Source organism: Cryptomeria japonica, chromosome 11 (assembly GCF_030272615.1).
Source record: "Cryptomeria japonica chromosome 11, Sugi_1.0, whole genome shotgun sequence".
Classification (NCBI taxonomy): Eukaryota; Viridiplantae; Streptophyta; class Pinopsida; order Cupressales; family Cupressaceae; genus Cryptomeria; species Cryptomeria japonica.
This window is the reverse complement of record NC_081415.1, coordinates 510723382-510749366: the sequence shown is the minus strand read 5'-3', so window position 1 is coordinate 510749366 and position 25985 is coordinate 510723382. Positions and strand designations below refer to the sequence as shown.

The 25985-nt window shown below is 37.2% G+C and overlaps 1 protein-coding gene across 5 annotated transcripts in view; it reads right to left on the bottom strand.

Moving 5' to 3' along the window:
* Nucleotides 1–25985, bottom strand: part of LOC131034701 (uncharacterized) — a 234047-nt gene that overhangs the window by 25623 nt on the left and 182439 nt on the right. For all 5 annotated transcript variants that reach the window (XR_009103870.2, XM_057966440.2, XM_057966307.2 and 2 more), the window contains one exon: nt 15728–15770. Coding sequence is in view for 4 of the 5 variants with exons in the window: in XM_057966440.2 (XP_057822423.1) it covers nt 15728–15770 (43 nt within the window). In the remaining variant the exon portion in view is untranslated. The remainder of the gene's footprint in view (nt 1–15727; nt 15771–25985) is intronic.

Sequence of the window (25985 nt, the reverse complement as noted above, 5' to 3'; positions counted from 1 at the left end):
CTTCTAAATCACACAGAGGGTTTTCTTGAGCTGAAATCATCCAAAAACCGAAAACATTAGAGTTTAAAATCGCACAAGAAGGCTTTCTTTGGCTAACAACCTTCATTAGAATCAAATCACGCAAGGAGTCTCCATTGAGCCAAAATCATTCAGAGTCCAAGTCGCGCAAAGGTCTTAATCTAAGCCAAAGAGGTTAAAATCTCTAAATCGCACCAAACCCTCATTCTAGCCGAAGTTGCAAAAGAGTGCGATTTTGTTAATCAAGGGACCAAGTTTAATTATTGCTAAGGAGAAGTGTCTAAGGTTAGGGAAAAATCGCGCAGGAGAAGTCTTTTTAGGCAAAGTCATTTGAAAACCAAAATCTCCAAGTTAGTTTGAATTTCTTCTTCAAAATGATTTAAATTTGTGCAAAATAATCATGTTGCTTAGCCTAGGGTTCAATATACAAGGTAAAATTCAAAATTGAATTTTGAAAACTAAACACCCAATTAAAAACTATCATTTGCTAAATTAACCTTTCAGCCAAAATTCAAACACAGGCAAAATTTAGGAATTCCGGTCTGAAACTGTTTTGGTTGCATAAACTCATCTTTAAGAAATGGCAATCGCAAAATCATCCTCAAAACATTCAAAACGCTCAATCAAAGCTAAAATTTGAATGATGAACCTGAACCGCAGCAACTTTTTTTAAAAAGCATCAACAATTAGAAACAACATCTCAAAAATCTGCTCAAACCAACTAATCTTCAGTGTCTAGTTCGTATATAAAACGTAGAGTTTAAATTGTTTAAATAACCTGTTTTAAACATGCTTTCGAGTTTCAAATTATCTCGCTGATCATCAATTTTTATGCTAACGTCGTCTTCTAGCACTACTGACCCGCTTTTCACCTTAAAATTGTCTCGTAATCCATGTCCAAGTGTGCAGGATAAATGCCTAATTAGGCGGCAAAGTCTTCGAAGGCACCCAGTGCACCAAGAACATCACAAACCTCCAGAGCCGACATTCCCCACAAGCTGGAAAAAATGAAATACAAGTATTAGGGGGTGATCAAAGAGTCAAAGGTCCAGACTGATTGGGATAATATTGGGGATATAAACATTCAAGACTTCAGAGGCAGAGTGTATACTCCAAATGCATATGGAAAACCCAGGCGGATGCTAGAAAGTGGCATCGTACAGGCTGCTGGTTTCCCACCGGCAGTACAAAATTTTGAGCTTGTGGTCGAGGCCGCAAGGCACTATTAACCGAAAACAAGAATGGTGGTGGTAAAGGGAATGGTAGTGGCCGACTTCACAACTAGGGCCATCCAAGAAGCATTTGTCATCCCGTTGCCTGAACGTGCCACCGCAGTGACCATTGATGATGCTCAGCTCGCTATTGACGAGGATCCCAATAAGTGCAAGATACTAATAAACGAAGAATGGTTTAAAGTAAGAAGAGCCCCGAGCACTAGGATCATCAAAAAGACCTACAGAAGCGAATTCAATGATGAGTACGGGGACATGGTCATGCTGCTTAGCCGAGCTATGGGGCTCCCCCAATCTAACTTGTATGAGTATTGGATGTTCTATTTCACCGAGCAGGTCTTTAATGGAAAGGCTAAGTTTGACTAGGCTCAGATCATTAGCGATAACATTCACATGCAACTAGTGGAGCTCGAGGAGAAGAAATACTTTAACATGACCTCCTACTCTGTCTATATCTTCGCTAGGCATCAACTGCTGCCAGGGTGAAATTGGGAATGGACCCAATCAGGTGAAGACATATGACTGCTAACCCCAACTGCACTATTATAACATAACTCAAAGGGATAAAAACAACATTGCCTATGCAGTTGGTTAATATGAGGGCGTGAATGATGCATTCACAATGCGCATGGTTAGGATGATGCAGGGGGGATTACACATAAGGTTGTCAATACAGGCTACCGCCCTGATATGGAAATACGAGGCATGGTTCATCCAGTTCCCTCGCTTTACCTACATCAGAATCTCGGGCTTCGAGGGAGCACCATACCGGCTTCCCCGTTATCCATTAGACAAAATAGTCCTCATGGAAGTTGCAAGACAAGCACACCCAGCAGGACATATACTCAAAGAGAAGAGGCAGTCAGGGTTCACCATCCCAATGATCATAGGGAAGAATGATGTGTATTTCAAAAACTTTGTGCAGGTCGAGGAGTCCTTTGATGAATTGGCAACATATTGCTTGCAAGAGCATCTCCCCAGGAAATACTTCGACCCTACCCGGCTAGGAAAGAAGGTCTATGGCAGGCATTACAGGGGTAAGGCATCCATAGAAGACTACTAGGCTAACTGCCTAGATGACTTTGAGGTCCGCTCGCGAGAATACTCGAGGTTAATTGTTCAACAAATGAGAGATTTCAAGTATCGCCAAGTCCCAGATCAAGTAGTTGACTATGGAAATTGCCTGCAAACCCAAGATTATGAGGTAGTCAAGGACCTCCCACCAGCCATTAACTGGGCTCAAGACCCGATCACAAACTTCGAGGCCATCATGGAAGGTCCTAGAACATATACAGATAACTGGCTATCCCAGCAAATAGAAAGGCTAACTCATGAAGGGACCCAGTTCACCTATAATATGATGGGCAATCTTGATTCCCATTCTTTAGAGGACAAAGGAGCATCAAGTGTGCCAAGGGAAGAAGAAGTTAAAATCCAGAGAAGAAAAGAAAGAAAGCAAAGGCCAGCAAGGGAGCTTGGACATCAAAGAGAACAAGAAGGGAAAAGATACCAATTAGGAGGCTAGAAGTCACTACCTCGTCCAAGGATCCCAGTTCTGATGATGATATAGTTGAGTTTGATCATCTACCAACCCCACCTTCACAGAATGATCCAATTGCACCAGAGGCGAATGATGCACAGACGTAAAGTGAGCAAGAAACAGAGACACAGATCATTAGTTTGGAGAGACCTGAAAATTGGGTCGAAGATGGAGAAATTGTGCCAGATAAGGAGATTGACAAACAAGAGCTCACAGAGGGGAACAGACATGAGGTGCAGCAGGAGGATGGTGACAACCGAGATAACACCACAGTTGAGGGAGAAAAGGAAGAGGATAGAACCCAAGAACCCAATAGAGCTGAGGAGCAACCGCTATAAGAAGCTACACATCAGTTGCTCAATGAAGTGGGAGAAAACTCAATTGTGAGTAAGGGACCAGATACAGCGCCTAATCCACCCTCTACATCTAATCTCCCACGAATAGGCAATGAGTCCACTGAGACATCTAGAGGACAAAGTGGGGAGTTGGTGGTTACATCAGGGCAAACCATCCCTCACGACTAGTTGATAGCCCGAGCACAACGGAAAGCAGATGTCAAGCCGCCAATTAACCTGGAGGACATATTCTCTTGAATAGGAGAATCACAGGTTAAAGGAAAGAAGAAGCCAAGAACTTACTCAAGGATCACCAAGGACGAACAGAGGAATCAGACGATTCATGTTGCTGCTCCACCCAAGGACAAACCAGCAAAACAGGTCGCATTGGCTGATTATAGCATCACATCTATCCTGCTAGGGAAGGCGACCAAGGAACAAGAGAGAGAAGAGTTCAAGGACTCTGTTCAGAACATACTTCGGTAACTGGATGAAATGACTGTTGAACGGGACATGTATAGAGCTCGTGTTGACCAGGCTGAGGGATACATTGATCATTTACTAAAACCACTACAACATGCTGCTGAATCTCACATTCCTCCATTGGCCTTAGCGCAGAAGACTACGGCTGAGTTCGAAAGTGCCCGAGACACCACAAAGGCAGTCAGGGAGTGGATAGAGGAGATCATAAGAATGGGGGACACGGTGATTAACAACTTGGCTGATTATAGACTGACTACAGACGAAATCTTCCAAAGGGTCAAGTCCCTAAAAGATGACTTTGGAAAGAAATGAAAGATAATTGGCAGGCTGCTTCCGATCATGAGGGCTTTATTTTGGACCCACTCGAAAATTCCAAATGCTCAGCAAATCTTCGAGCCTTATGGTCTCAATATTTTTGAAGATTGGTTCAAGGCTGTAACAATGAAGAATGATGTCTTAAATAGCCTCAATGATGACTGGGAAAATAGCGAGGCAGCTATACACTGTATTGAGCAGTGCTCAACGAAACTCCTGAAGTCTCTAATTAGTGGTTGGAGGCCGGACATGGATCCGAGTGAATTCAAACTTCTCTGGGAAGGCCAAATAAAGAAAGGAGGTGCGTAGACTGCTAATGATTTCAAACTTCTTTGCTTGATATGGTGATCATGCAATACTTTTTGTCTCTAGTTTTCTACGCACTAGATCCAAAGCACAGATGCTTTTCTTTGAATGCTCCTAATTCATTCAAACGTTCTTCTATGAAAATTTCATTGTCTAATTGGGCAATATGCACAATGTGTAGGCTTGCCATCAAAACTTTAATAAGTACCACAGCCTCCTTTCCAAATGTCAGCTGAATTGAAGTGTATCCAGTTAGCCTCTTAGACGTTGTGTAATGCACCCAAAGGACCACAAGTATTCCTTCAACCCAATCTTTTCTCACAACATCACATACCTTTAGTAGGAGGTTTACCAAAATCTTGTTTAAGGTTTCAACAGTCCCATCTGCTTAAGGATGATATGGTCTGCTCTTATGGTGTTGGATTATGAAAGTCAGTAAGTACTTGAACAATTGGTGAATTAAGTTTGTTTCTCGGTCACTGATTATACTCAATGGGCAACCAATGTGATGTCCCCATTTTTTACGCAATGTTCTTCTGTGAGTGTTTGGCCAGTTTTTCGGTTTTCCCATTAGCCTTTGGGTGTGCTTGGGAGAACTCCAAAGATCTTGGAGAGCTAGAGTTCAGCTATGATTGACATATATTTATGGCATTGAACTTGGCGGTCTAGATCAGTGTTACGAGACATGTCCAGATTCACGAGTCTGAGGCAAGTCAGAGGTGAGTCAAGCTCACCGAGCTGGGGGACGCGAACTTGGGCTCGGCCAAGTCTTTCTCAAACTCATCAAGTATGTGGATTCCCTAGACTCGCTGACTCTGGGCGTGTTCTAATGTCCACTCTATCGCGCGACAATCAATAGGAATATCAAAAAAAAATTAAATGTTTTAACTCTTTTTTTTTTTACTTATTGTTGATCATCTACCCTTAAAGCAACATTATTTCATTTTGAAGCCAAAATAGAAGGAGAAAAGAGAGTTGTGAGAAAAATATAGAGTGCATTGTAGGGAAACCAGCAAGGAGGTAGAGCTAAAATTCATTGTTTAATCGCATTTGGCAGCTTCGTAGATACATTTGGTGCATCAATATGTGTCTACCAATGATCGGAAGGAGCTCTCAACTGATTTCAAGGTTGATTTAAGAGGTGAGTTTGTATTTTGATGGTTTTTTGTGTTTTTTTGCATTTCATTTATTTTTTCAATTTTATTTTAGTAGATCAAAGAAAGAACCCTAGGTGATTGATTTTTTATAGACAAACCCTAGGTATTTTTTGTAAAAAATTATAATTTTATAGTTGCAAATCCTACATTTTTTGTATTGGTTTAATAATGATAAATCATAAATGTTAATTTTTTTGTATTTATATGTTATTGCAACAGCCTTGAAATTTCAAGTCATCTTTATCACAATGTCCAAAACCCCAATTAGAAGGGACTCATGTTGGAAACATGCTTAAATTTTTACCTCAGCCAAAAAAAGGAGAGGTAAAATGCTATTATTGCAAAATAGTTTATCATGGAGGAGGCATTAATTGATCGAAATACCAGCTTGCACATATACCAGTCCATGATGTTATGCCATGCTCACAAGTGCCTCCTGAGGTTATGCATGAGATGCAAGTACTACTAGAAACATTTGAGCTACAAAACGAGATGGTAGGAATTGGTGGTAGTGGAGACTCGGAGAGTCTTCTTCCATGCATCCATTTTGTTCTTCTTCAGGTGTTGGGCTTGGTAGTGCTAATGTTGGTGTTGGTGTTGGTGTTGGTGCTAGTGCCAATGCTAGTGTTAGCATTGAGCCTAGAGTTTGTGAATCTAGGATGGATTCATATCTTTTGCCACACACAACTCCAAGTTCCCAAATGTTGATTGAGAGCATGAGTTAGAACAAGGACATACATGATGCAACAAGACATGCAATTGGAGACTTTTGGTATATTACACCATTCCATTCCATGCAGCCAGAATTCTTTTTTGTTTGATTGTTTTAAAATGTATATTTTGATTCTTTGTTTCTTGAATTTTTATATTTAGAAGTATATCAAATTCAAAATTAAACTCACCATTTTACAATACTTAAATTTTATTAATTTATTTGTGACATGTGTTAGGTCTCCTTATTGGCAAAATATGGTTAATGCCATTACTGTTTGTGGGGCAGGGTTCAAAGCCCCTAGTGAAGATGACATAAAGGGCCCAATTTTGACACAAAAGGTGACTGATGTAAAAGCCACAATAAAGGAGCAACAATTGATATGGAGGAAGGGTTGCACCATCATGACTGATGGTTGGACTGATAGAAGAAATAGAACATATTTGAATTTTCTTGTTTCTTCCTCAAGTGATTGTACTTCCTACAACGCATTTATTTAGTGATTAATATTTTTAACTTATGCTTTATTAAATCATTGATTTTGTTTCTTTTATAGGTGGCACCATATTCATCAAATCAATTGATGCTTCAACACATGCCAAATATGCCACATTCCTTTGTGAAGCTTTAGAGGAAGTCCTAGCTGAGGTGGGTGAGGAGAATGTCATGCAAGTGGTGATGGATAATGCAGCAAATTATGTTGCTTCAAGTAGATTATTATGGAGAGGCACCCATCATTATTTTGAACTCCATGTGTTGGCCATTGCCTTGACCTCATATTGGAGGATTTCCAACAAGATTCCATGAATAAAAAAAAAGTGTGGAGTCAGCCTAAAACATTTGTAAATTCGTATACAATCACACATGGATTCTCAACCTAATGAGGCAATTCATGGGGTAGGAGGAGTTCACTCATCCATACATTACCCGATTTACAACAGATTTCATCACATTACAATCCTTGCTTCAGTCAACGGGAGCTTTGAGGCACATGTTTGTTAGTGAGGAGTGGACTTCTTCATCATATGCTAAGACCATTGTAGGGGTTGATGTGGCAAATTGCACGTTTGATGAGACAGGCTTTTGGGTACTTGTTGCTAAGATTGTAAAGGTAAATGAAAACCTAATTCTATATTATGTTTTAATTTTTACTCATATTTTTCTTTTATTTGTTTATTTTTGTTTACACTTACTTATGTTAAGTTAATGTTTCACAATAATTGCAGTTCATTGAGCCTTTGGTAACTCACCTACGTGTTATTGATGGGGAGATGCTTGCAATGGGCTGCATATATGAGGGCATTGATAGTGGCAAGGAGGCCATTAGACCCATCTATGTAGGAGTTGAGGCTAAATATCGTCCCATTTGGAGATTTGATAGACGATGGCACCTCCAGCTTCACAAGCCCCTACATGCAGCCACTTATTACCTCAATCCGGCATTACAATACCACCCTAATTTCAAGGTGGATGGGGAGGTTCTCAATGGGCTCTACATAGTGATAGAGCAGATGTTGCCTAGTGTTACAACATAAATAGTCCACGAGATCGAAACCTTTAGACTTGCACAAGGAGAGCTCTTTTTTCGTTACATGTGCTAAGATAATCAGATGACATTGCAGCCAAGTAAAAATATATTAACTACATAATTTAAGTTTAAAAATGTAATAAACTTTTCCTCTTTTATATTATTATTAAATGTTGAAACATAAAGTTGGATAATGAGATTACTTTTTTCTTTTTCTCATCTCAGATAGATGGTGGGAACTTTTTGGTGCTAAGATACCAAATCTTCAAAGGTTTGCAATTCAAAAATTGAGCCAACCATGTAGTGCTTCGGATTGTGAGTGCAAGTATGTTTGGGCACATACACTCCAAGAAGCACAATAGACTGTCCATGGAAAGGTTGAATGATCTAGTCTATGTTCATTACAACCTTTGTCTTTGCAACAAACAAATTTTGGGCATTGACTCCACACCCATCACACTAGAGGAGGTTGATACACAATCTGATTGGATCACTGAGGTTTCAGATCCTATCTTTAGTGATGAGGACCTCAATTTAGTTGACCAGGCGGATAGAGTGTGAGGCTATAGCCATGGCAGAGGAGCATAGAGCACAAGAAGACACACATGATGTTAGTGGGGATGGCATGGAGATAGAGGCAGAGATTATGGTTACAACATCTGTTGGAAATGTTGTCATTGATGTCAAAGGTGCATAGATGAGATTGATGAAAAATTGTCATCGATGTCAAAGGAATTTGTTAACAGAGATTGATGAACATATTACTATGTTATGGAGATTGATGAACATATTGAACCACTATACTTACTGAATTAGTATAGTTGATGAACATATCGTCCTAAATCTAATAAATATTTTACAGTCTGATCATACATGTGTATTATGTCCTAGTCTGATCATACAATAACAGACAGAGAGTCCCAGTAATATATATATACAGTGATTTCAGTCCCAGTGTATGCATGGCAACAGACAGACAGAAGTGATTGACTTCAAATGAGTCTGAAAAGGTGAAAGAAGAATATGGGATATGAGCAGCAATTGAAGTAAAAAAATTATTCAAGAAAAATCAAAGGTATCTGGTCAAACCAAAGAAAAATATATCTATTAATATATTGAAGGGACACCAATTATGATGTCTGTGCAAGCAGCATACTTATAAATCTATGACTACCAAGACAGGCCCGATAAAGAGCAGCAGTCTCTTTCTAAGTAAATTAGAAAAATCGAAGTCAAGAACCTTCAATTTAAATATATTAAGGAAGGTACAATAACACTAACATGGCAGTTTGTTGAACAAGCAAAGTCAAAATGTTACAAGTCAGCATAACAAGTTGCCACGATGGATGGTGTTGATGTGTTTTTTATGCACAATCAAACACAAAATAAAATACAAAGGTATCTTATCCTCTCTTGAACAAAGTCTCTCAAATGCTATGCTTCGCGATCAAATGAGACAACTCCAAGGTTTCTACTGTCAGATCTTGACTCGTGGATAAGCTCAATGGTTGATGTGATTGCTGGTAATCCAAGGGGACTTACGCTGGATAATTAAATGTTGAATGCTTAGATGTCATTGGAACTTAGATTCTATCTATTTGCTTGGAGAATTAAAAATAAAAAAGAAAAAAAGAGATGGGTTTAGGAAGACTATGCTACTCCTAAGAATGCAAGAGACAATGGACAACCTTTGGTGAAACTCCACTAAGCCTTGCTTTGACATGCAAAGCAACAACTCCACAAAGCTTAGTGCGATCTTCTAAGGAGAGTAAAATGATGTTCAAATCACTATAAACAACAGGGATACCGTCAAGGCAATGCATATCAAAGTGTGAATAGCAATTGAAGTTAAGCTTATTAAGAATTCCAGTTGACCACACCAGGCAAACTTACAATCAACAAATTAATAGTGGTATGGACATATGAATTCCACCATTGATCATGCACAAAGTTCTTTCACTCATCAAATTATTCATTATCTAACATGAAAATCCAACAAGAAACCATGCACTTGTAAAGAAACAAAACATTCCACCATAACTTCAATGAAAAGGAAATTTATTTACAACTTTGGCAATAATTTCTGCCTTCTCCTCCTACTCTACTCTAGCTGCTATCTACTATTCTTGAGCTACTAACTATTAATCTGTTATTCGCTATTAAACTCTATTAACTATTAACCTTTACAAATGAGAGAGAGAAGCCTTTTATAGTGCTCCCTTTACAAATGAATGGCCATGATTGATTTTAGATCAATGGCCAAAATTACAAGATGAAAACCCTAATTAGGGTTTGTTAAAACAAACTCTTCTTAGCCAATGAAATAATTACAATATTTGGACACATCTCTTCTCTTGAATATTTGACAAATAGATAGTGGGGGTAGGCACATTGGAGTTTGTGCCTCCGGACATGCCGATGTGGAATCCTCTGGTTGGGTGAGTAGTGACTAGGATGACACCTCAACTTGCACTTGTAGACTTGATTCATCATCATGAATGAGTGTTGAGTAATATCTCTTGATACTCAACATTATTCAGTTTTCTCAAAGTGATGATGATCGATTTTCACTTATTCATGATCTTAATTTTGTCATTCCTTGGTGTCATTCTTGACTTCATGTTGTGGAATCCTTGATCTCTCACCACTTCCTTGTAGTGTGAATCTTGCCTTGATTATTTCCTGTTGCTGAATCTAAGTTCTCCATGTCGATGTTGTTCCTTCTTGATGTAACATTGTCCTAATCTCCAATTCGCCTCCTTGAAGTGTTCTTGACTGAGTCTCAACTTATTATTTCATGCCTTTTGACCATTCATTAACTTGAATCAAATTTTAATTATGTTCTTTAATATTTTTATTTAATTTTTATTTTTATTCTTTTGTATTTTAATTTTATTATTATTTATTATTAAATTATATTTCAAAGTGAGGACATTACACAATTATATAGTACTATGCACTAAAGTAGCAGGCTGTATGCTAAATCAATCAGTATAAGAAAATCAATGGTCCATTTTTCAAATAATTGTTAAGCCATTACTAGATTGAGTGGCAACTCATCTCTTCTGTTAGGCTTGTCTTTACATTGGCAAATATCACAGCTTCTAGCATAATCATGTGCAACCTTGTGTAAAGTAGGCCACTAGAATCGTTGCAAGATTTTTTTTACATTATTATTTTCCCATGGTAATGTCGTCCAACTTGACTTCACGACATTCTTCAATGCACCTTTTGCATTTAGCTTGCAACACATATCAATGTAAAACTTCATCAATCCCAAATGTGTAGAGTTGACCATTGATTAAATGAAATGGTATTATGTGCTCTATCAACTGCTTATTTTGTGCCCTTGTATAATTTAATTTTATGGCACTTCTCCAAAAGTAGGAAAAGCAGCAATTTCTCCACATCATTGGCGATTACTATTAAGATATCAATCATATATTAGAATAGTATGTTATAACTCCTCAAAATGTAATAGTGTAATTCCACTTAAACTTCTTTTGGCATCTTTTTTCTGTAATTCCCAACATTGTGGCCTACATAACTATCATCTATTATTAGATGTTCTTCAATAATATAAGGCTTCCATCTCTTCCTAAGACAAGCCTCTTCTCCCAATTCATTCTTTTCTCATACTAGCATTGGTATCAAAGTCAGATCATGTTGAGGATAGCCTAGTAAATCAGGTACAACATGAATCACATGAAGTTCGAAGGTCGGGATGAGAGAAGGTTGTAAGGCACAGTTGAATCAAGTGGTAGGTCATCGCAGCATTTGCAAGGAACAATAAACTGTGAGGGCACAATATCATTTCACACAATATAATTTGCAGTTGTGTCCAGGATATTGTATAAAGAAATTTGTGAAAGTTATCAGAGATTGCAGTAGAAACAGATGTCATGTGAGAAAAAATTTGAGAGTATATATTCGTGTTGTTTAGAGCAAGAGAAACTTGTGCGGAAGGTTGCACAAGGGAATAAAAAATTGTACAAAATTATAGTTTTTTCAAATCACGAGCAACAAAAACCATAGATTTTTTCAATCATGAGTAGGAAAAAACATGAGAATTCATCATTAGTAGTAGCTACAATTGCATGTGGTTTAATTTTCTAAGCACATTTAGGTAGGCAATCACATGTTTTAATAGTATTTCAAGTATTTCTGTTTAAAAATTCATTTTAAAGTCTGCATTTAATTTTTGGACGGCAGTTTACACAAATTTTCTAAAAATCTGAAGTTTGTCTAAGTCAGTGAAAAGTCGAGAGATTTTTATGTCTGCACCAATTTTGCAAAAAGGATTAGAGTTTTGAGAAAAAAATGTTTTTGGGGGTTTGTAAATGCAGATCGTACTCCTCTCAGATTTGATAGTTGCTAGACTGTAATTAATATTTCTGAATATATGTGATTTATGATTCTAATGAAGACTGTGTTTTGCAGGTCCAAACAAGGCTGAGAATGTTCGATTTTAATTGCTCAATATTGCCTTATCGGGTCTGCATATATACTTGTATCGGGGGGGCATGTTTTGAGTGGACATGTCTCCACAAAGTGGAGGCATGTCTTGAGCTGATGGCACTTAAACAGTATTATGAATACCGTTTTATGAACGGTCACTTACTATTAGTTAAGTACCCACTAACATATGTTTAATATGCCAATAAGAAAGGTATTCAACGTACATACAATGTAAGCAATGTTGATCAATCATTACTCGATCGATAATGAAATCAATATGATATTAATTCATGCAGATCGAAAGCATTCTTTATTCGATCATGATAATTAATAGTGAGGTGGTAAACTGATATATTTCATTGTTGATTCTTTATCTGTCGATGCTATATTTTTACCAGGGTTGCTAGGTAATTGTCCATTATTCAAAACGTAGCAGTGTCGAAGGCACAATAAATTGTAGTGTGCCTGCTAGTTAGAGATCACTGTCCTGCAAAACAAGATTGTTAGAATACAACAAATATATATATATAACTAATCCAACTTGCAATTTAAAATACTTAATTAACATAATCACAATTCTCATCTAATAAAAAAGGATACGAATGCCATACCGAGATATGTCATATGTCCTTAGGCGGCCGTGAAGCTCGTCTTCTTGGAACCCATCTTGGTTCCAACCCATCGAGGAAATCGAAGGTGAATTCGATTCTTGTTCTTACACCCAAGCCATCCAGGAGATCAAAGGTTAATTCGATTTCTGACTTGGGTGTAATTTCTTACACCCAAGCCATCCAAGGAAGACCCTATGTCAATTCCTTGCCTTGGATGATGCATCTCATCATCCAAGTCCTCAGAGGGGACCGGCCAGATCCGTCTCTTCTTGGATGAACTTAGTCAACCAAGCCATAAATATACATATAGATATTCAGTATATATACTGCCTTAGGGATTATCATAATCTCTCCCTTAGACTAAGGGAGTTTCCTCCCTATAGCCTTCAACATGTAATCACATTTATAATACATTTTTGCATTTTATTACTATTTTCCATTCCATAATCCACATTTACATATTCCTGATTTAACATGTATTCCCTAACATAAAAAATGTTCATTAACCAATATTCACATTTATTTCTTAACATATATTCCTACTATTCATTGATATGTATTTATTACTTATGTTCATACATTCATTAACACCTAAGAACCTTTCATTAACATATGTATTCAACTTGTTCATTACTATATTCCTTAACATATGTATTAGACCGTTCATTACTATTTTCATTAATATACGTATTAAGGTATTCATTGTTTATAGTCCTCAAACATATGTAATATCATGTTCATCATTCATATTCATTAGTATATATAATACCAAACTGTTCATTACTATGTTCACTAACATATGTATTAAACTTGTTCATTACCATATTCACCAACATATGTATTAAGTATTTAATTTATATTCATTCACATACGTAATAACATGTTTTATCATTCATATTTATTAACATATCTAATACCATATTCCCTCCTTACTTACCTGCTGCCGTAGCTTCCAGAACTTCTCTCCAACCACGTAGCAGTCCTTCCTTCTTCCCCGCGTTTTTCCCTTCTACTGTGTGCTGCTGCTTTCCCCTTTATACCTCGCGAAGGGATGTACCCCTCCACGGGTCCCCTTCCGCATGAAGGGGTGCAACGGTAATCGCAGCCTTTGCATCTCTTTGTGCGGGGGTAATTGTGGGGTGGGGGGGGGGGGGTCTAGTTAATATATTACATCGTGCGGGGGGGGGGGGGAGGGCGCTTTATTATATTTTGAATATTTGATGTTTTAAATATACTAACTATTACATTGACATATATTAAATATTGACATTGTAAATATATTTAGTATTAAATAATACTTTCTTTATTATTATAAATTATATATATATCCTTTATTATTTTTTATATTAAATACATTGACATTTAATAATATTTTTCTTTATTATTTTATATATTAAATACATTAATATTTTAATCGTTTATTTATATTAACCTTATTTAATTAACAATATTTAATGATTTATTTCCTCTTTAGGATATTAACATTATTTAATAATTTGCATCAGGTGATATCATGGGGGTCATCACAAATTGACTAGGAAAAATTAAAATATATTGAGTTGCAAAATGCTCATTACCCTTGAGTATCAAATGTGTGATAGAATGTGTTAGGCACTGATACTAGGCAAGCCAACAACCTAGATGATTTTGGCAAACATAAAGAAGCTTTATTATTGCTCAAATTATCTATGTTTGACGATTTAATCCCCGAAGTCCAATATGCACATCTACACATACATTATGGAATACTCTAAAATCAAATAACCCACCTCAAAAAAAGTTAGGACCCATATTTAAAAAATTTCTTATTTTCCACTAAACTGCATGAGGGTGACTCTATATCAAAGCATCTTCTAAATATCAAAGACTTTAGGGATTAGCTTGCTATAGTCAACAAACTAGTGGATGAAAGCAATGGTTGCTTTAATCATCAATAGCATGTTTCCCTCCTATTGGACTTTTGTGGAGTCTCTAAGCCTATTCAAATGAGTGAAATTTCTTCTAGGAGTTTAAATATTGCACTCATTGCATATTCTCAAGGTACAAACCACAATTATCCTTCTCCTACTTCACAACCACAAATAAATGTGCAATTCTTCTACTACCAGAAATTAGGGTATATTAAGAACAATATGAAGCCAATATGGCAAATAATGCCAAGGAAGACTATTTTGAGGAGTTTGCATTTTGCATTGATGGCTTTTTTAGACAATGCTAAAGGTAGTTATTGATTCTTTGATTCAAGTGCAGCCAGACACTTCACATGTCAAAGGACTAGTATACCAAGTTTACTACTGACGATAGACACAAGGATTTTGTTTCGCTTGCTGGCATCAAATCAATTATAATAATGGGATAGATGATGGTATAACTGCACTCAATAGGCATCATACTTTTCATAGAGAATGCTAGGTATGTTCCAGGTTTGAACAATAATTACTCTATTAGCCAAATTACAAAATATCCTATCACTCTAGCTAAATTTTATGGGAAGGAATGTATTGTTTGTGATGTAAAATAAGATAAAATAATTGCTCAAGGCATTATGCTAGTCCCTGTTTACAAAGGCTTCTAGAAACTTATTGATTCTTTTTACATGGTAAAACAAAGGAACCATAATCTAATCATAAATCTAAAGAGGTCAAGACAAAAGCCAATATTGTTACACAATTGATAGATGTATCTTCAAAGTTCATGAGATATTTTGCTATGTTAACTTTTGGGTGATTCTTCTCCACCTATGTATCAACAACATAAAACTAAAGGTGTATTCATTCTAGTTTGACATACAAATAAAAAAGGTTTGACATGCAACCATGGAGAGAGTTTAATCAATGGCAAGACTGATATAGTATTAGGAATAACAAAAAAGAAGAAGAAGAATTGATCTTTCCTATGGATGAACAAAAATAAAGAATTCTTTCAAAGGAAAATAGTTTTAGTTTCAATACAAGCTAATGACCTGCAATGATGGTTTTGGAACTACAATCATTCTCAATAAAAGGGAATAAAAGCAATTGGAGATAACAAACCTCATATTTCAGACAGCCAGTCCACCTGGATAAAATTGACCACCTGCATATGAAGATTAAATAAATTTGATGTTATTCAATTTGGATTACCAATGAAATCTCTCTATTGAGAAACACATTCCAATCAAGACCAAACAAAAACTAAACAAATAAATTTTGACAACTATTCTTCTCTATTATTGCCATTGTTAAGCATTCTATCCTAACATCTATCTAAAAAACCAATGATCAAGCAAGTTTTAGGGAACAAGGGACTAAAGAAGCATGGAAGTGTTTTAGGAATGGCTACAAAGAATCACAAATTCTAGAGGATACAGTAGGGACACTCATTCGAACTATACCAAAATTGTTATATTGCAAAGAAAAACATATATTTTCACTCATTTACAATATTATATATTAAAAATATTACACAATGCCTAGCTTAATATTTAAAAAGTCTAATCATTCTTTTATAAAGTCAAATCACGTTCCTGAATTAAAACCGAGTTACCGGGTTCGGCCCCCTAGACCCCTAGTACTAGTCCGGTACGGTTCGGGTTCGGTTCGCCTGTGGTTCGGACAGGGTTCGTGGTTCACAGGCCTGGTTCGAATCAGGGCAAACCCAAGAGGACCCAGGGTCGAACCCAAGAGGACCCAAGTCGAACCCAAGAGGACCCAAGTTGAACCCAGGGGTCTGACAGCCCAAAAATGGATTTTTTTGTTTTTGCAAAATTTAATTTTTTTGAATTCCACCACAAAAAAAATTAAAATGACCCTAAAAGTGAGTTTTAAAACATTAACTTGGCTCATTTCACACAAGCAACATGACTACAAGCAAGGGGAAACGAAGATGTGGGATATGGAGCCAAAACATACTGATTTGGATAAATTCACTTCTCAGCTTGTTGCATTTGATGACTCAGATAGCGAGCAAACTTAAAGTGCAAGTGCAAGTGTCATGGGCATTGGCATTGATTCATCTAATGTCAATGTCAATGATGAGGAGGAGGAGAATGAGGATGACGAATTAGAGAATCCATTTGATGATCAAACTTTAAATTGTTGAAAGTTGAAACAATGATACTTGAATATTTTATCATTTTGATATTAAACTTGATGTATATGATGTTGTTATGGTATGATCATGATGCTATGATTACAAGTTTATGTTGGTTTTGTTGTTTATATGATGCTATGTGACATGCTTATAGGCTGCATATATATATAATTTACATGTTTTTGTACTAATGACCCAAACCCCTTTTCAAAATTTTGTTGTACCAGCGTACCGGTTCTTCGAACCTGAACCGGTGCCCGAACCCAAACCAGCAACCTAGAATTAAAATTAAATACAATGATACATTCTAAAACCATAGACCTAGCAATGCTTAAATAGGTTGTGTCATGTCCCCTCCTTGATCGTCATATATATATCAATTATTATTATTACTTAATATAATTACCGACGAATGATTATTTGAAATTTATCTATTTATTAAAAATTAATATTTATATTTATTACTAATAATATTATTGAAATATTCAAATTAAAATAAATTAATATTATCTTATAAACATAATTACTTAAATATAAGTTGCCAATGAATCCAACTAGTGCCAAGTTTACCAAGGACGATACATACTATTAAAGAAGTTTGTATCTCTGTCAAGTCAGCCACTATCAATCATGTGTAAATCTATATCAGCATCACCCCAAGCCAAATCAAAATCGACTACAAGGGAGCAGCAACTGTATTCGAAGAAGGCAGCAAACTGAAGACAACTACACAGCGATTAAGAAATGTAATCTGTACCCTAATGAGAACAATATATACTCCTAGTTGCAGATCCATATATCGATAGAGACAATTTTGTAAATCGCCATAGAGGACTATCTCATATCTAACGACAGTGATGATATAGAAGAGATGTATGAAGCAGCGCCTATGATTATGAGGAGGTCGAGAGTATAATAAAACAATTAATGATTGAGGCATTCGATAATCACTTCATATATGAAAGGGCAAAGCATCGATACTACATCTGTAATGACAATTAAAATCAGCCATCTCACATAATAATACTCATAATTTACATATCGATTTATGTTCTAGACAAATAGATTAATTAACACCAAAGTGGTGCGGTTCCTGGCAAGGCTCCAATGGTTATGCAAAGTCAACATCTGAAGGGACGTCTTTTGCAAGGAAGGTTTTGACTTTGTGGACAAGACTCCTCATCCACGGTTGGGGAAAGGACATGATCCCTCATCTTGATAGAGAGATATTTATACAATAAAATAACCACTCCAAAAGGAAGGGGAGGTCGGGAAAAAGGCAACAGCAGGCTACGAACAGCAAAGGGAGAAAATACGAACCGGAACTACTACTACGGGTTACAAATAGGTAAGTAATGTCACAAAGTGTATATATGTGTGTGGACATGTGTGCCACACACACACATATATAAGTAATGAATATTTTAATATATATGTTAATGAATGGTTTTTATATGTTAATGAATATGTGTAAATATGTTAATAAATATGTGTGAATATGTTAATGAATGTGTAAACATATGTTGATAAATATGTGTAATTATATGTTAATGAATACATATTAATGAATAGTTCGGAATATACGTTAATGAATAACTGTGAATATATGATAATGGATATCTTCGAATATATGTTAATGAATATTCCTGAAAACATGTTAATGAATAGTTTTTTGAATATATGTTATGGAATACATGTTAAGTTAGGAATGGAATGGAAAATGATAATGAATTGTAAAATGTAATGTAAAAATGTGATTATATGATGGAGGCTATAGGGAGGAAATTCCCTTAGCCTAATGGAGGGATTATGATAATCCCTGGTAGGCAGTATATACTGAATATCTATATGCATATATGTTATGGCTTGGTTGACAAAGTTCATCCAAGAAGAGACGGATTTGGCCGGTCCTCTCTGGTAGACTTGGATGATGGGATGCATCATCCAAGGCAAGGAATTGATCAGCTATGATGGTCTTCCTTGGTATGGCTTGGATGTCCTGGATGGCTTGGGTGTAAGAAGTTACATCCAAGACAGGAATCGAATTAACCTTCGATTTCTTGGATGGCTTGGGTGTAAGAAGTTACATCCAAGACAGGAATCGAATTAACCTTCGATTTGTTGGATGGCTTGGAGCCAAGATGGGTTCCAAGAAGGCGAGCTTCACAGCCGCCTAAGGACATATCACAGTACGGCACGTGTATCCTTTTTATTAGATAAGAATTGAGATTAGTGTTAATTAAGTAATTTAAGTTAAATTGCAAATTAGATTAGTTATATATATATATATATATATTTTTGTTGTATTCTAACAATCTGTTTTGCAGGATAGTGATCTCTAACTAGTAGGGACATAACAGGTTGTGTGTGGTCTTTTGTTTCTATGCAATTTGCACATAGTCACAAAGTTCAAAAATCTGAATTCATAAAGGTGAGGGGGAGCCAAAAACCTGGAATCCACACACATACACCTCCACCCAGCCTCCAACACCACATAACCCACTCCCACTCCCATCCCCTGCTCTTCCTCTCCACCCCAGGCCTACCAACCCCCTCTCCCCATGCCTCCCCTCCCCCACCTCCCCCACCACAACACATATAAATACACACACATGTAAAACTTAATAATTGGGTTGACTAGAGAGTTATCTGGTTGTTGGCTTGCAAAGGAATGGAAAAATGGATCTTATTGATTTTTTTGAATGATAAATGAAAATTCTCAAGATGGATTAGAAAAATTCAAATTCGACAAGTTTTGGATGAGATCTGACAATATTTGTGTAATGTACCTAAACTAGTCAGCGCACAAACCCCCCCTGCCAGATGTGGAAACAACTAAGAGGCGTACGGTGCTAGACGTACAGGAGGTTGTCATTAGCCGTACGGTGGTGTTTGGGCCAATCGTACGGTGAGGGTGGAGCAGGTCGTACGGGTGTTTGTGCCAGCCGTACGGCGAGGGTGGTGCAGGCCATACAGAATGTTTGTGCCAACCGTATGGTGAGGGTGGTGTAGGCCGTACGAAATGTTTGTGTTAGTCGTACGGTGAGGGTGGTGCAACCGTACGATAGATGTTGTCGTACGGGGTGTACGGTAGGGGTTCGTACGGTGGATGAATACCCACCGAGTTTCACCCTCAAAGCCCTCTGGATGCTTCGTCAGTTCGATGTTGCACTAAGGCGTAGAATGAATTATTGTTATGCCAGACACGAGACTCAGATGAAGATTTGCACATACAAAGAGAGATTATATTGATAAATTTGCACAACAGATTACACACTCCAAATAGAAGCAGAATAGGGTGAGCGATGAATCCCACCGAAACTACAGAAACCAAGTAGGGAGGGTCTTTCACCTTCGAAATGGTGGGCAACAGAACTCCAATTGGAATTCGCACAAACAAGAAAAGATACCAGATTCACATACCAACACAAATGACAGACTCGGCCATAAATATGGGCTGCGGGAACTTTCCCGAAGGGTTACAAACGGGCCAACACGACCAAACTAAGACTTGACTAATCTAATTAAATAAAGGGCCCGAAAGATGTGTTATTAAATTTGGGGCCTTACAATAATTAATATTATTTAATTATATCGGGGACATTACAAATCCTCGCCGCCCAAAGATTGCTTGCCCTCAAGCAATCCATCATCAAACGGTTTGCCCACTGCAGAGATCCAGGGTCCCAAATCAGGCGTGAACACCGATAGCCGTATCTGAAATCTCAAGGCCGCAACATGACCACGTGCACGCACATGGAAGAAAGTGAGAAGAGTAAATCTCCTTCCAGCTTCCGCTGCTCCACTCTGATATAATTGTTGCCATGCCCGGAGTCGCCAAGATCCCTTCGAAGCCAATCATCAAACACATCGATGCCCGAATCCCAAGCTATCATGCCATCATGCCAATCAGTCCTTTCCCAATGATGGTCTGGAATCTCAAAACTCATCTACAATAGGTTCTTATGTAGATGCTGCTCTTCCTCATGGAAGAACAACTCATCCACTTGAACTGCCTGGCATCTAGTGGAGATGGCAAAGAAAAGGGCATATTTGGTCAAACGATCTACCACAACGAAGATGCAATCCTTTCCTTGCACTATGGGAAGCCCGGTAATGAAATCCATCGAGATGCTATCCCACTTCTGGTCGAGGATTAGCAACGGCTGAAACAGTCCAGCAGGTAACGTGTGCTCGGATTTGTTCTGCTGGCAGGTGGAGCATTCACACATGTATTGCAGAACGTCATTCTTAAGGCCCTTCCAAAAAAATTTGTCTCGGATTTGTCTATAGACCTTTAGATATTCCGGGTGGCTGGCCAAGGGAGAGTCGTGCATTTCTTTTAGAATTCTTTCCTTCATCTTGGACTCGGGCACCAAATAGATTTTGTCCTTGTAGTAAATGATGTCGTCAACCACCTTGTATCTGTCATCCTGCACTTGACCATCCATCAGCTCGCACGCGAATGTATTCTTGGAGTATTCAACCAACAAATGTTCCTTCCAATCCGCTGAAATATGGGATAGAGAACATATGGCAGGCCTTCTTGCGAGGATCTGGCAAAGCTCTTGCTGACTTCTTAACTCCCTCAACGCATTTATCAATCCTTCACTCGGTGCCATGATTCTCCCGACAGGCTGGCAGAATCACTAGCTCTGATACCACTAAGAACTAGCAGAGTTCTTATGGCAAATTTGTGTTAAATTGAGAGTCAAAGTCAAATTGCTTATAGAATTCATTGTCTATGCGAAAATTATGGGGACGTCCCCTAGGAGTCCCCTATCCCAGGGATGTCCCGAGGACGGGGACGCTTGAAAATAAAACCAAGGACGCGTCCCTAGGTAATGTAACACATTTCTTAATAATTCTTAGTCACTGCTCTTGAAGCACCATAATTACTATCTCTTTAATCACTCCTATATAATGTTCTCATTTTCAGTACTACCTTATTAATATTATTGCTGTCCAGGTTTATGAGTCGTTGTCTAACTTGTATATGTGATTCGCTGCACCTTAATACATCTGTTGACTTCTTTCATCGACCCTTTAATATAGTTGTTGTTCTAATCTTGATAAAATCACTGTCATTAGTCCATATATCGCAGCATGTTCCTTAGACATTGTGATCAATTTTCTTAATAGTTGTATCATCAATTACATTCGCTACCTTCAAACTGCTTTTGCTTATTTACTTAACTCGCATTCTTTTGCACTTTCATCACTGCTCATACATTTGTAAGACTCCTTGTTGTCATAGTTCTAAAGTTGGCTGTAGCAGCTGTGGTGACCGGAATACAATTGTGAAGATGAACATTCCTATGAGTTTATTCCGTGAATTGCACTCTATCTTCACTCTTTCTTACGTGAATCATTGTCTTATCAGTCATTGTATTGATTGTTGTTTTCTTTAATTAACTCGATGCTCAACCTCCAAATTCCTTCATCGCTGTTCTGAACCTTTCTTAAGAAATGCGTTTTACCTTTAATATACACCATGCCACTTTTCACTGTTGATAATCGATATTCTTCATTAAAAATTGAGTATTCAATCGAATTATATTTGCTCCTTATAATTGTATTCTTCATGGATCAGACCACTGCATACTAATGAAGATATTTCTCTTTAATGAATCGAGCTTTATACAAACAAAATGCTTTGAATGAATCACTGCCTGTCTTCTAAGTAAACTCACTGTCATAAACATAATGTCGTTTGTTTTATCCTCAATATACATGTTAGAATATGAATCACTGTTTTTCTTTTAATGAAAGTCGGCAATATAAAGACTTGTCATCAAAGCATAATCGTTGGTCAATGGACCGTGATGAAGTCGGCCATCATATAAAAGAAACTTGCTTGTGATGAAACTCATCATTGTGATTAATGACATGATATCAAGAATTTTATCAATCCCATTCTTTTTGTTCATAGCTTTCTTGACATCAGTGACAACATTTCCAACAGCTTCAAGATTAGGATTGGTTGACGACAACGAGTTGGGTTTGTTGGCATACTCAAGTTTCTTCCCTTTACACTTGGAGATTGAGTGTCGATGATATGACTTCAGTTGGTCATCACAGAGACACTACTTGGTTAGCGAATTTCAGAGTTGAATATATAGACATCTTCATTACCAGTCCCTCAATTGTGATAGATCAATTTCTTGTTTGGGACTTATGAGGAAATATACTGAGGATTATGGAGACCACGTTAGTTACAAGGACTGCAGTTATGGATCTTATTGGATTGCGTCGGAGACGTTTCATGTTGTGAACAATGTGGCGCAGTGTCAGAATGATGGTTCCTTTCTGAGATTGACTTGGAACCCTAGGATCACTTTGATTTGTAGTCTAACAGTTGTTAGAAATAAGAGAGTCAATGTTGACTTTCTTGAGTTTGTTCTTACGGTGTTTCAGTTCAGTTCCTTCGGAGAGCAGTTCTATGAGGAGTTGACATAGTTGGTGCAGTAATTGATTGCTCTTCTTCTAGGAGGTTTTTATAAAACCACTTGTTTGGGTACTTTGCACGACATTGTTTTCAAAAGATGGTACTACAGATCTCCTCGAATGACTTGGGGCCCTGCGATCATTTTTGGTTGCATGCTAGATTAGTTTGATAAAAGTGCAATTTCTTTGACATTGCTTGAGGACAAGCAATCTTTGGGAAGGGCGGACCATAATGTCCCCATTTTCAAATTCTCTGGTAGTATTGTTATCGCTGACTTTTCAGGTTTCAGTCAGCTTGTTCAGAAAGGTAATTTGATGTTACAAATGAGCTCAAAAGGTTTAGAGGAGTAATATGACACTTTCAAATGTTATTTTCGACTTCCGATTTGGGCTCCAATATTATCGAAGGGAGCATCTAATTTTAGTAAGTCACCCAGTCAGGTCCGCTTATCATCTTTCATCATCGGGATCACTCCTACGCAGTCAAATTTCAATTCAGATGCATTTCGACAATTGTCACTAATTGGGTGCAGTATTGAGCTATAATTAATTATTTTCACTAAGGTTGCCTTTTTAAATAAATTTATTTATCCGGCACCTTAGTGTTATAGCTCATCGGAAAGAAAATGTTAAGTTTCAAATGATGAGACACTTAAAAGTGATTTTAAGTGATGGACATGTTTTAAAAGAAAATTAAATCACTTTTTGGAGTTAAAGGCTTAATAAATTAATAAACTGATTTTAAAAAAGAGTTTCTAGAAACTTCCCTAAAAGGCTTAAAAAGGGGAATTGAGAGCTCATTTGGTAGGTGGAGTTTATTATTTCTGATATTTCTGTCTAAGAAAACCTTGCATAGTCCTAGATATTTGGACTTGGCCAATCTCAACCTTCCTGAGGATGAAATCCCTCTTGAAGAAGACTAGCTATGATAGTGAAAGATCTACTCTGGATGGTATTTGTTGGAGATATCTTAAAGGTATTTCACAGCGCATCTCTAGTTTGGTTTTGCTAAGTGTTGTCTGAGTTTCAAGAATTTTTGGAGACATTTTGCAGTTCTGATCATACAATTCCAGCTACCCTGAAATTCACCTTTTTGCTCATATCTCTAAAAATAAGTCATATTATTCTGAATTTCTGGGTATTAATTCAGATTTTCTTATGGCTAGGTGATGAGAATGCATATAAAATATGTGGTTTTTTGGTTTGGCATTTATTTTTCTAGCTAAAGTCAACCCTTGCAGGCAGCACCCAACTTGGGTATTGGCACATGGGAATTTGTGAGGTTTTTTTTCTGTGTTTGAAAACTACAAAATCATCTTTTCCAGGCGTTTAAGGTCTATATCACCATTTCTATCTGTTTCATGACCTATGGTGAAGTTATTGAAGATTGGCGTCCAAACTCCAAGTGCAAGTTAGCTGATTTCAATACTAGTTCAGTCTCCTTCATTGCTGCATTTTTTGGGTATGCTTGAATTAGATATGTGTTATGTTGCAAACATACACACCCCATTGCAAATGGGGACCCCCACTTTTTCACTTGCTTGATTAGCATTTGTCTTAGCTGGGCAATTGTTTTAGTCTTTAACATTTGTTTGTGAGGAGGAGTTTTGTCTTGTTAGTCCGAGAAAGAGTTTGTTGATCCGTCATTGAAGTAACTTAAGAGGGCAAAAGTTCGTCCTTGAGGTGTGATCAAGTCAGGGTTCAAGTTTCGAATCCGGAACTTATGAGTAGGTGACAAAGACTAAGGATTGATGGTGGGATTGTGAGAAATGTCAAACTTGTCTGAATTGCTTAGAGTTGTCAATGTTGTCAATGTTGCAAATAATGATGAAATTTGAAAAACAATGATGTGTGGGAAAATAATGATGAAATTCAATGTCTTGACAAAGAAAATTTTCTAACCTTGACAGGAGGGGAAAAATTGAAAATTCAAGTGCAATCCAGGTTGAAATGTAGAACTCAAGATTGAGATGTTAATATCCTTATGTGAGTAAGGAATTCCAAAATCGAAGTTCAAATTCCATGGTGGAGTGTGGAAATTTACAAAATTTGCTTCAATTCCTTGTTCAAATGTGGAATTCCTAAATTCAAATGTAAAATACAAAGTTCAAGCATCGATTCTCATTCAAAATTTATTTTTCCTTCGCCAGTTTGAGGATTTCATTGAAAAAATTCTTCATGATGATCATTTTTCCTTGCCAATATGGAATTAGCACTCAACATTCCTTGATCACCCTTCACAAGGGCTTGGGAAATTCCTTAATTCCATGTTGATTTCTCTCGCAAGTCCGGAACTAATCCTTGACCTTGTACTGATTGCATCCTCTACTTCGGAGCTATAGGACCCATGGGTCCTATAATCCGAAACTATAGGTCACACCCTCCCTTTAGTCTTGAACAACTCTTCAAGGTTGCCTTGCTTTGAAATAAATCAAGGTGTGCTCAAGGATAATATTGTCTCCTTGTTGTTAGTATACTCCAATCCAAGACTATAGGTCCCATGGAACCTATATTCAAAAGCAACCTTGTTTTGGCGCTCTTGTATCCAAGCACTCCAAGATTTAGCACTCTCATTTTACCCTATTAGCCTCTTAATACCACAAGGGGGTGTTTAGGCCAAGGTTGGCCCTCAAAAGAAATTTAAAACTTTTAAAAAAATCAAAACAAATCAATGCCTAGATCGGCCTGTATAAAACATTTCAAATTTCAAAAATGATAAGCATCAAAGCCTAGGTCAGCTAGTTAAAGGAGCGTTAAATTCAAACATGAGAG